The sequence below is a fragment of the Betta splendens genome, chromosome 4 (genome assembly GCF_900634795.4).
Source record: "Betta splendens chromosome 4, fBetSpl5.4, whole genome shotgun sequence".
In the NCBI taxonomy this organism is placed as follows: Eukaryota; Metazoa; Chordata; class Actinopteri; order Anabantiformes; family Osphronemidae; genus Betta; species Betta splendens.
In genome coordinates this window covers 5,040,681-5,052,683 of record NC_040884.2, presented here as the reverse complement: position 1 = coordinate 5,052,683, position 12,003 = coordinate 5,040,681, and the positions used below count along the sequence as shown (strand labels likewise).

Here is a 12,003-nt window from a genome sequence, read left to right as displayed (position 1 = left end):
TTTACCAAAGGAAACGCTTCCACCTCTGCTGCTTGCTTGTTGTTTGTTGTTGCCTGCTGTGCGTGTTTGTGTGTCCTCCTGTGCGTGGTTGTGTGTCCTCCGGTGCGTGTTTGTGTGTCCTCCTGTGCCTGGTTGTGTGTCCTCCTGTGCGTGTTTGTGTGTCCTCCTGTGTGTGCTTGTGTGTCCTCCTGTGCGTGGTTGTGTGTCCTCCTGTGCATGTTTGTGTGTCATCCTGTGCCTGGTTGTTCGTCCTCCTGTGCGTGGTTGTGTGTCCTCCTGTGCCTGGTTGTTCGTCCTCCTGTGCGTGGTTGTGTGTCCTCCTGTGCCTGGTTGTTCGTCCTCCTGTGCGTGGTTGTGTGTCCTCCTGTGCATGTTTGTGTGTCCTCCTGTGCGTGGTTGTGTGTCCTCCTGTGCATGTTTGTGTGTCCTCCTGTGCGTGGTTGTGTGTTCTCCTGTGCGTGTTTGTGTGTCCTCCTGTGCGTGTTTGTGTGTCCTCCTGTGCGTGTTTGTGTGTCCTCCTGTGCGTGTTTGTGTGTCCTCCTGTGCGTGTTTGCGTGTCCTCCTGTTTGTGTGCCTGCATTACCCACGTTTCCGTGTTTGCCCCCTCAGAAGCACACCGAGTGCGTGACGAGCCGGGAGTTCGTGGCCTCTCTCAGCCTGTCCCGACAGGGCGACTGCCCGCCGCCCCAGCGGGCCGTGGGCTTCGCGGCGGCGTGCGTGGAGAGCTGCTCGTCGGACCTTCACTGTCCGTCGCCCAGGAAGTGCTGCCCCAACGGCTGCGGGCACACGTGCCAGGCCGCGGCCAATCTGTACAAAGGTACGGCAAACTGTCTGTTAAATGGAACTCGACGTAGGACAGATCCTGAAATACCGCTTGACACTGTTTGACTTCCCACGAAGTCCAGCCGCGGTGGTCTCACCTCAAGACTGGGCGGAAATGGGCAAGAACACGAACCCACTCAAATGCCTCAGTGGTTTTGGGCCAGAAGACGTTCGGCTCCATCAGCTTCTTTATTTCTTTTCTCTCCCTGCTGTCACTGGGATTTAACAAAACTCGTAACATTTGTGATCAGGCAAACTTGTGCTCATTCTGTTCACATTTGAAGCCAGTCTCCAAACATCAACTCCAAACAAGTGCTGATCCCAGGACTTTCTGTACACTGCAGCTGATCCACATCTCCTGTTGGTTGCACCTGTTGCTGGGGAAAAGAGCACCATTATCATTAGTTCAACGCACTTTGTGACCTAGAGGCCTAATCAGAGGGAAGAAGTGAAAACATCTGTGGAAGTGGGCAAATGCAGCTACAGCCTGTCACTTTCGCTCGGCGCTGTTGCGTAAATGTAATTTTAAACCCACACTCAATAACCTGTAATGGCAAAGACAGAGTGTGGTTTAGCAATGTTTATAAAGCTAAGCTGAAGTAAGTATTCCGACCCACATGGTCGCGGCGCCTTTAGAATCAATCCCGGCTCCGGGTCGTCTTGGTAATTCTCTGGACGCCGTGGGCACCTGCGCGTCGGCACTCGAGCCCTGAAAGCCGAACGCTCTCATTTACAGAAACACGGACTCGCTGCTCTCGCGCTCCAAATTGCGGTCAGGTGCATGTGCGCTTTAATTCTCCTTGAGATCCTCAGGAAGACGGCGCCTTCGTGTAAAAGCTCCCATACTTCATACATCTGTGGTGAGTGAAGCCGGTCCCGTAGCCGCGTGTGAGCAGGTGTCCTCTCTCTCCCCCTCTCGCTCGCCCGGCCCCGCGCGCAGGCGTTCCCCTGAAGCCTCGCAGGGAGATGAGCTTCGTGGAGAACGCGGAGGGCCACGTGAAGGTGGCGTGGGTGTCCAAGTTCAACGTCAGCGTGGAGCCCGTCGTCTACGTGCTCCAGTCCCGCTGGAACGCGGGCATCCATCCCAGCGAGGACCACGCCTCGCCCTGGACCGTCGTTGCCATGGTAACCGGCCTTTTGTAAAGTGTGTGTAAAGAGTGTCAAATTTTACTATATATTACATTACATACATTACATTTTTATTTTACAGCATTAGTTGCTGGCTGCTTTATTAGAAACTAATGAACTGAAACCATTATTTTTATGCATTATTAATATTATTAGAGCACCTCCTTTCTGTATCTTAACCACCTCTGGTGTAGGTATTAGTCAACAGCTGGTAGCCAGAGAAAGTAGAACTTGGCCCATAGCTGTCTGTGTCTGACTGTAACTTTGATGGTGGTGGAGTCATGATGCAATAAAAAAAATGTTCCCTTGCCTTTAACAGTGGAGCAACGCCACAGACTTTATAACATATCTTTACCTCATAACTCTCAATTTGCCTCGAATGATGAAACTTCTCTGCTATGGAGATGGATGTTAAACTGTGTTTCCACCTCATCAGTCTGCTGCCTTGCTGTCTAAACCTCTCCACCCCAGCCAGCCTCCCGCTCTGCCAGGGTAAACGGTGTGTGTGCGCTCCACATCATGTGTGTGTGCCTGTGTGAGGTTAGGTAAATAAGCAGAGCTTAAAAAGGAACCACAGGCAGCCACAGTCGTTCCCCCGGCTGCCTCTGAACGGCTGAACAATCATTATGGACTTAAATAGATGGCAGCTCGTGTCTGCGAGTGTGTGTGTGTGTGTGTGTGTGTGTGTGTGTGTGTGTGTCTGTGTGCGCGATTGTGGATGAGTGGATTTTTAGCAGCGATTACGTTCGCACACGGAGACGAAACATGTGCACCTTTAACTATAATTTCGGGAAAATCATTTAATTTCGCTGTAATCGGATAAAATTCCAACCTGAGTGACGTCTCAAAGTGTTTAAAGCAGAGTGTAGATGCAAACAGCCCCTAGAAACTAATGTGATACAAGGTGAAGAGCCACAGGTTGAGTTAATACCTGCCTGCTCTCAGCTTCTCCTGCGCTGCAGCCTGAAGACGCTCTGATGCAGAAATGCCGTGTGTGAAAGCTGCTGCTCGTGTTCTGTGCCCTCGTAGACGCTGTCTGAAGACGCGGTTCTGTCGGACCTGAGACCCCAGCGTTGGTACCAGTTCAGAGTGGCCGCCATTAACAGCCACGGCAGCAGAGGCTTCACCACGCCCAGCAGGCATTACATCTCCAGCAAAGGTGAATAACAGCAGACTGAGCAAATGCTCTCGTCTCCTTCTCGCCCATGATTCCCCCGCGTGTTTGTTTAACCTGTAAATTTCGATTCCCGTCCGCAGACAGGTTCTTGTTTTCCAGTTGTGTCACGTTATGAGAGATGTTACACATCTCCGCGGAGAAGCCGGAGACTCTGGAGCAGCTCCCTTCCTCTCGTTCGCTGTTCTTTCTCTCTTTCACTCAGAGTTGATGGATAAGGTACACGCAGCAGGAAAACTATCAGGCAGTCCATAAAACAGAGACATGAAACAGAATACACACACTTAGGTTTAGTGAAATCCTCATGTGTTTGAGTAAGACAGGGTAAAAGTGAGAGTGAGACAGTCTCTCACACACACACGCACGGACACACACACACACACACACACACACACACACACACACACACACACACACACACACACACACACACACACACACACACACACACACACACACACACTCTAGGAGGTCGTAGCGCTAATGTTTAGCAGACTTGGGTCATATTGGTGTTGTGCCAGAATTGGCTAGTGATAGGAATCCCTTGCCAGGATTGGCTAGTGAATAATGACCTCAGGTTGGAACAAGCATCGGAAAAAGGGCTCTTTATCAGTTGAGCACATATGGAAGATTATGAAGAGGTGTCTGAAATAGCATTTTCCACTGCCATTAACAAAACAGCAAATGCTGGAATTCCTCGAGCCTCCAGTATTTTGTAAACATCACAACCTTTGCCACAGCGCAGTGAATGTTCTCTGGCAGCTCCTGGTGGACCATCAAGTTATTAAAAGTATCGTTGGACGTTTGGAAAATACACTCATGTGCTTTCCTGCTGAGAGTGAGATGAGAGCATCAACAGCGCTCTGGTGTCTGTGGTTAAACAAGCGTGTTTGCTTCCACTCGTGTGTTAGCTTTATAGATGTGTTCAGTTTAGCAAATTAGCCGTCAAACGCAGTCGACCTGCACAAAGAACTGCTTTTTTAAATTGCAGCTGCAAGTTAAAGATCCACTGCATCAGCCTAGTGCTATTTTTGTATTTTTTTTGGATCGGCTACCAGCGATGGGCGACCAATCATAACAAACGTGTAAGTTATCGGTGCAAAATCTAAGTTGAAACAGAAATATACGGCTCAGTAATTGATCTGAGAGAAATACATTGTGACAGAATGGTGAAAACAAAACGGTGGTTATTTCTGTGTGTGTGTGTGTGTGTGTGTGTGTGTGTGTGTGTGTGCATGCGCGCCCTTGTATGTAGTTTAGGGCCTGGGTTAAAGGTTAAAGCCACACACTTAAGCATTCCAGATACCGTCAGAGTCTTGTGTTTCCAGTTCATTAGTCTGATTAGTCAGGGACTGGGGGTCAGAGGTCAGAAATCAGGAAGCTGGCAGATGTCAGGATGGTGGAGGTTCCGCTGCTGTGACCTGATGATAACCAGACAGAGATTTTACATTTGTAAAACCTCCTTTCCTGTTCGTTCAGATAGTAGAGTTGCACAGGACCTGCCAGCAGCAATCACGGGAATGTCTGGAGCACAAAATGCATCTCGAATCTTCGTTTCAGGAAACAATAGAAAGAACTTCAGGCTGATTGAGGGAGACGCACAGAGAAGCTTGCTTTTTTGGGGTTTTGATCTGGAAATCACCGCTGGCACTAAGAGACACGCTGCTTATCCCAAAGAAGCGCCGCTCACACACATGCGCTCGCAAACAAGCCGCGGTGCTGCCCTAACTTTGATCTCTGCATCTGGGTCAGCCCAGCACAGCCCGAGGCCCGTGGGGGGCCTGTCATGGGGGATGTAGTCCTAATCAGATACATTTTGTAGTTTTAATCAAATACAGGATCGGGACGTAAGGCTCTAATGAAATGCAGATCCAGTGTTGAAAGAGTAGCGAGCGCAGGAGTTTATCTCAAAGGCAAACAGTGACTAGTGGTGGTCGGGTTCGGCCTGTGTTGTGGCTGCTACTGAAAAAGGCCTCGAGCTGCGCCACTATCTTCCACCTTTGATGCTGTAAATCGATCTGGGTTTTCAGACTAGAACGAGGCAACGAGGAAATGGACTTTTCCCTCAGCAAATAGCCTCTTTCTCTTCCCTCAGCGCTGAGCTGGCGAACGCCCCCGCTGTGAACAAGACGCTGGTCGTATGCATGCAGCCATGCCACATGGCATGCAGTCTGACACTCGTCCGTCTTTTACAGATCCTTCTCCCCCGGAGCCTCCAATGAACATCAGAGTGAAAAACCAGACCCTGGAAAGAGCCGGTCCTCAACCTGTGTCCCAGCTCACAGAGAGGTACTGTATCTGGATAAAAACATTCCAGTGCAGGCTGGATGTAAGTAATCAGCCTTGACTTATGGCCTGGTAAACACACAGCCCTCCTCTGATTGCATACAGTAGCTGCAAATTATATATTGCAGTATTTGTGACCTGTAGTGAACAAGGTCATAAAAAGTTCAGACCTGGTGTTGAATCGGCAGCGATGTTCCAAATATCTTTTAATAACAGATGGGGATTTGGGATTTTAAATTGTAGCTTGTTTTTCGCTCGATGATGTTAAATGTCTGCGGCTTCACTTAAACAGAGCGTGAACAGGATGATGTTCCTTTCCGCATCCCCAACGAGCTTCCACGGTGTGACGTTCCGCTTCCCGTTTGCTCCCCTCAGGTCAGGAGGCAGCGGGCTCACAGTGGCGGTTCTGTTGCACTGGGAGCCTCCCAGAGAGGGAGACCTGCCAGTCCACAACTACAGAGTCACCTGGATGCCTCGGCGCGCACACGCAGAGCACAAACACAACGCGGGGCACGGCCCGGGCAAAGGGAGGAAGGAGAGCAGCAGCAGAGCCACGCAGGGGGTGAGAAACCTTCCACAGCAGCAGGACAGTGCTCTCTTCATTCAATACGAGGACCCTGATGTTTTTCTTTGCAGTTGCACACGCTGGCCACTTTAATTGGTACACCTGTGAACTCAGCTCATGTTTCTGTGCTAATGAGGATCCACAAGATCTAGAGCTGCACCTGAGGACTTTTACTAGCACTATGAACACATGCATCTCACATAAACATGTGCACGTTCAATATAGATTCAGCTTATTATTATTGTAGTGGTTTCACAGGCCTCTGTGTAGCTAGAACACTGGGAAAATTCTGATTGCGTGGGTGCATTCAATGTGACCGCAGCTGTTGTGTAATAGACGCCATCCTGCAACACTTCAATACCTTGAAACTGAAGAACGTCCTGAACCACACTTTGATTTGTGATCAGAGCAAATCTTACTTTGGCTCATTCTTCTGTTTGTTGCTTTCTTCCTGAAGACATTTCGAGCATATGGTCCTCATGAATCTGAAGATTTAATAATGTCCTCAGACAAACACACCATTATCTTCATGGGATGTGACTCAGTTAGAGGTTTGACTTCACGGCACTGACAGCTCAGCGATGCAGAGTGACAACAGAGAAGTGCTTTTGCTGCGTTTGGACAACGTGTTTAAGTCAGGTTTAAGCCTTTGGGAACGGACTAGCAACATGCCACTCACTGCAGCGTTCAGAATGAGGATCTGTGCCGTGATCCAGTTATGTGGCTGACATATTGATTTTATTCGGTCGGGCCTGGAGCTGCTGCCAACGCAGTATGATGGAAAACACAGGAACGAAAAGCGACAGGATATGAAGTCATTAAACCAGGTGAACATTACTGCTGTCACGCTGTTGCTGAGATCAAACGTAGCTTCTTCACTTCTTCAGGAACAAAGCAGACTTCTACCTGTAAATTCATGAGATTATATTTAATACAGCACAGACACCTTAAATGGTGGATTTTGTGTCCTGATTATAGGTGTTACGATGATGTAACATAATAAAAATGCAGCGAGTCCAGTCAGCAGCACCAAAATACCCATAATAACAGTAAGCAACACAGATATTACAGCTTTAACGCAATAGGTATGATTGCCTTGGTGGTGAAAAACTAAACATTGTTCCTCTGGAGTTGTAAACAGGCTGAATTATAAATGATAAAACCTCTTTGCACAAGATCCTCGTTAGAGCCTTCAGATCCACTTCACTTTGAAGTCAGCGTTCACTTAAAGGAAAAGATGAAAATACAAAGTTGAAGATCAAAGTTTTTAGGCTTTTACCGCATATGGACCCAGCTTTTCTAAGTAGTGATGGAGATCGCAGACGTAAACTGGTGGAGCCGACTATCTGTGGTCGGGTTCTCTGTTCTGCTTGGCTGGGAGGCCTGGAATTTAAACGGGACCCCCCTCCCCACCAGTCCCCCACCCCCCCCCTAGCTGCATCTACATACAAACAGAGTCAGAAGCATCGAAACAGGTAGAAACAAGAATGATGCAAAACAGCTTTCACATATAACCTTCACTGATCAAACGAGGAATCAGAATGTATCAGAAACATACACACACTGCGCTCAGAATGATCAGCATTAAGACGCTAAAGTGTGAAGATCCCTATGATGGCCTTAAATGTGGAACACTATTAGTGCAGACTCTGAAGTGTGGGAACCTTTTCCTTATGCAGGCACAGTGTGAGTTGTGGCTTCAGGGTCTGCTGCCTGCCACTTCCTACATGGTGTCCATCCAGACTGTGGCCTACTGGGGTCAGAAGAGGCTGAAGAGTCCCAGAGTCCAGACGGCTCTCACCACGGTCACACAGACAGGTAAACAAACAGACGGCTTCCTGTACAGCTTTGTAGGAACACGGCCTCAAGTGAGCGTTTGTTTGACACTCGGTGCACTGAGGGTTAGTAATTATTTGTGCACGTGCTTTACAGTGGTGGTGGAGGTTTATACAAGCTGCAAGTTACTGTAAGAGACAAAGCACACGACACAGCTGCCCTTAATCATAAGGAGCAATTACTCTGGGTATCAAACTTGTTTATATTAAATGAAAATATATTACATTTCCTATATTACTAAATAGTGTTTTCACAACTGCAGCCAAATATTTGGTTAAGTCTTGTCTTGTATAAACTATAAAGCAGTACAAAGGAAGAGGTGCTCTGTAAAGGCAGACCTCGTGGCCGAGCCCTGAAAACTGTAGCAGCCACCTAGCAACTCTGCTCCAAACAGAAACCCAGCCAGGTACAAATATCTGAGCATTTCATCAGCTTGCTATGCCAGCGGTAAATAATTAATGTGCAGCCTGCAAGCATTTGTTAGCGGGGCCATACGTTATTGAGCTAATGATTTTCCCATTAGTTCAGAGCTGCCGCGTTTGCTGGCCGTCAGCAGTCTCCGTCTCCCTGCAGCTGCCCTGTTTAAATGCACCGACACACACACACACACACAGCAAAAGGGAAAAGTGGTGATGTTAACGGTCGCCCTGGCAACGGCGGTATTTATAGGCGACCTGTCGGTCAGCCCAGCGGGGGATCACGTCCAGCTGCAACTCGATTAACAAACGCAACAACAATTTTACGTGGAACATATTTAGCACATGTTGCCGTTTGAAGGCATTTGACACAGTGCACGTTTTACCGTGCTAATGAGTGTCAGTTAGGCCAGATAGAGCCAGTGAGTGTCTGTGAGCTACCAGCTGCACTCTCTTCACCTGTTTATGATCTACCTGCCATGTTAGTTTATAAATGCACATGCTGTAAAAGGTTTCTTTAACCATTTCTCCCACATCTCTCCTTTCCTCCACTAAAGGTGAAGACTTCTCCAACGAGCTCCCATCGTCATCATCGTTCCTTCCCTCCCCTTCCTCCTCCGACCTCCCGCTCTCCTCGTCTCGGCCTCACCACGAGTCCCCCCAGAATCCCGTCACCCCTGGCAACCTGCGCCTGGAGGTTGCGGCCCCTCATTACCATGACGACCAGCTGCAGGTGAAGGTGTTTTGGAAGTGGCCTCACCACAGTGAGTTGATTTTAAAACAATAAACATTGCACATTATGTGGAGATACTGAACAGTAGTAAGGCGAATAAAAGCTAAACGGCGATGATCGTTGCTGTTTTCTCTGCAGCCAGACAACAACACCCCGGCCCCTACGTTTTGCGGTGGCATCCACATGCCTGCAGTACAAATGTCACGAGCACAGAGAGAACAACAACGGTGCAGGTACAAGAGTCGGGTTTAGTGTGTCTCTGTATTCATGACATCGTGTACAGGTGTCTTGTTGCCATGTGAACATTGTTGTGCCTCATTGTGTGTCTGTATGGGTGTGTCAGATCAGTCAGGAACGCTCTGATTCTACGCCTGTGTAACCTAGTCTTCTCTAACCCTTTGTCCAACGTCATGTTCACGGTATCATCTCCCTGTGAGACATTAAGTGTAGTTGCTTAACTTGGTGATAATACAGAGAGGCCTCCGAATGTATGGTCACATTCAACCCTCTAACTGTAACGCTTGATATGTGTTAAGGGACGTCTCCTGTGTGAGCTGAAACACGTTTTAGAATAGTACACTCCTGTTCCACAATCCAGATTCAAGACACAAAGCAAGCGTTGGACTTTCCTGGATTAAACTGGGGCCTGGCAAACGTATAGTATATCATAAAACAGTTCCTAAGGCCCTTGGTGTTCCCAGGAGCATAGTCATTTAATATCTGTGAAATAGAAGATAGGGGGGTAATTAAAAATCCAACAGCCGTGTGCCCTGAACCCTTCAGATCATCAGTTCACACATGCTGTCCATGAAATTTGGACTCACGAAGATTAGATTTTTAAGCAGTGACATCTCGGTGGAAACCCTCGACCAACGCGAGTACAACCTCCGTGCGCTGATACATCTTGTTGTGACCAATTTGCTGAGGTCACAGAAGATTTCTGCTCGTTGACGTTGAGCCTTCAAACCTGCCAAGTGCTGCCTTAAACCGTGGTGTTTATTTAAACACGGAGCTAACGAGCTGCTACTCGTGTCCGGTTTCCTTGCAGAAATAGACGTAATACGTGTACTTTATGGAACCGTGTAATCGCCGGGCTTTAACAGCACCAGCTGCGCAGAACTCACACTGTAATGTGTCTTTAAACAATTTTCATCCCTAACTCCACTCCCACTGGCTTTCTTTCTCTCCAGGGCACCCATCACACCATCACAGGCCTCCAGTTCGCCTGTAAGTACCGGATCGCCGTGGCGTTGAAGGCTGACCCAGGATCAGAAGCTGTTTCCTGGGTAACGACCCCCACGTGCTCCTCCATCAGGGTCAAAGGAGGCAAGACTTTTCCCTGCAAAACAGAGGGCAGAGGTAACAAAACACAGATGTAAGGCAGTGTTAAACTGACCTGTCAACATCCCTTAAAGGCCTTTAGAAATGTGAAATATCGTGCTTTTTGCTGCTGCAGGAATTAAGACCCAATAAATAGTATGAATACGCACCTTTTATATGCAGCGTATCAAATATTGTAGGCAAATAGTTGTCGAGCATACATAGAAGAAATAACTTCGTGTGGAAAAAGAACATTTTGCACTTTGTATCTGTGTCAGAGCGCCCCCTGTCGGGCAGAAAGGTGGCACTGCGTCCAGAACGGCTGACTGCAGACTTTGAGCAAGTGAACGGCACCCTTTTAGCCACGTTTCGCTGGAGAATGTCCCAGAATGCCCTGGAACCGGCTGCTGTGGAGGGGTTTCAGTTCACCTGGAAGCTCCAGTCAGGTGTGACAGCAGCAGGAGAAGAGCAGGAAGACACGTTAATCTCCCAGACACAGACCATCGCACCGGTAGGAGACAATTAATGTGTACATGACTAAGGAAATTCCACTCTGCTGTGTACGAAGGAAAATCTGTCTGTGTGGGATCTAACCCTGTGTGTTGATCCACAGTCTGAGCGATCGGTCACTATTCCTGATCTTCAAGCTGAGAGTATTTACCAGCTGCAGCTCCAGGTGCTAACAGCAGGGGGCAGCAACGGCGCCGCAGTCTCCAAGATCATTCACACCCCAACTGTCAACGTTACACTTCGATAGGTAGTAGTTTTACAAAGAAAATGTCATGTTTACATTAAAATAAATGATAAAAAATACCATAATTCTCATTGAGTTCAATAAATGTGACAAATTATGTCTTCCAGGCACAAAGCTGCAGCTGCCATCTGCACCAAAGACTTCTACAAATAAAGTTTTTCAAAAACGATTTTTATATGAATGTAATTTCCTACTCTGATGGTTTCCATTTAATAATTTTTCAAATATTAAGCGTAACCACCTCATTGGCCTTGTTTTTAAAATGTTTGGATTATACCCAACTTTTATTTGGTTCAGGTTCAGAAAGCACTACAGTAAGTACTACGTCATGGCAATGAAATGTGTATAATTAAAACGTTTCTTCTTCATTTTTTTTAAATTACTCATCATAGCATTAGTCCTGTCATGCTGCAGCGTTGAAACATATGTATGTGAAAAGTGAGTCTCCCACACAGCTGCATCTGTCCATGTGCGGTGTTTTAAATGGGACCCATAAAGTTTGATCACCTGACACCACTGGAGCCAAAGGACACTTGTAAATTGACTTATAAGGCCTGTTGTCTTTCATCATATTAGTGAACAATAGCATAGCACTGACCTTATGTAAAAATAGAGATGTAAAGCAACAGGTTGCGTTTCTTTAATGCAAGTTAGTACGTCTGAGTTGAGCAAATGTTGTGAATTAAGCTCACATATTTTCATATTTTGTTAATATGTTTTATAAAATGAACTGTACTTGTTTGATAAATTTTCATCACACCCTTCTTTCATTATTGTACTCTCACCACATAATGACATGTGAGAATTTCATACAACCATGATATATCTGTCTTTTTTGCTGGTAATTTTGTACCTAATTTCTTTATTTAGTTTAATTTTATTTATTGTTTTCCTTATTGTCATTTGTTTTTTGTAATTAAAGATATGAGAAAAATACTTTTTTGTGTATGTATGTTTGAGTATCACTGT

General features: G+C 47.0%; 1 protein-coding gene and 1 long non-coding RNA gene across 3 annotated transcripts in view; one reads left to right on the top strand and one right to left on the bottom strand.

Annotated features, from left to right (window-relative positions):
- anos1b (anosmin 1b) overlaps window positions 1-11,970 on the top strand; it is a 27,876-nt gene extending 15,906 nt beyond the window's left edge. The window contains exons 4-15 of one of the 2 annotated variants that reach the window (XM_055508225.1): window positions 610-817; window positions 1,763-1,947; window positions 2,980-3,109; window positions 5,320-5,413; window positions 5,786-5,972; window positions 7,655-7,793; window positions 8,785-8,991; window positions 9,099-9,193; window positions 10,151-10,319; window positions 10,559-10,791; window positions 10,894-11,037; window positions 11,142-11,970. In XM_055508225.1, coding sequence (XP_055364200.1) covers window positions 610-817; window positions 1,763-1,947; window positions 2,980-3,109; window positions 5,320-5,413; window positions 5,786-5,972; window positions 7,655-7,793; window positions 8,785-8,991; window positions 9,099-9,193; window positions 10,151-10,319; window positions 10,559-10,791; window positions 10,894-11,037 — 1,791 coding nt within the window. In that variant the 3' untranslated portion in view covers window positions 11,142-11,970. Of the gene's footprint in view, window positions 1-11; window positions 818-1,762; window positions 1,948-2,979; window positions 3,110-5,319; window positions 5,414-5,785; window positions 5,973-7,654; window positions 7,794-8,784; window positions 8,992-9,098; window positions 9,194-10,150; window positions 10,320-10,558; window positions 10,792-10,893; window positions 11,038-11,141 lie in introns of those variants that run through there. The other variant, XM_055508224.1, reaches the window with a different exon arrangement.
- LOC129603995 (uncharacterized) lies at window positions 6,432-11,011 on the bottom strand. Its single transcript, XR_008694508.1, has 3 exons — window positions 10,875-11,011; window positions 10,085-10,299; window positions 6,432-6,881 (listed from the first exon to the last, which is right to left on the bottom strand). It is a non-coding gene; the product is annotated as an uncharacterized LOC129603995 (long non-coding RNA).
- Window positions 11,971-12,003: the final 33 nt, after the last annotated feature.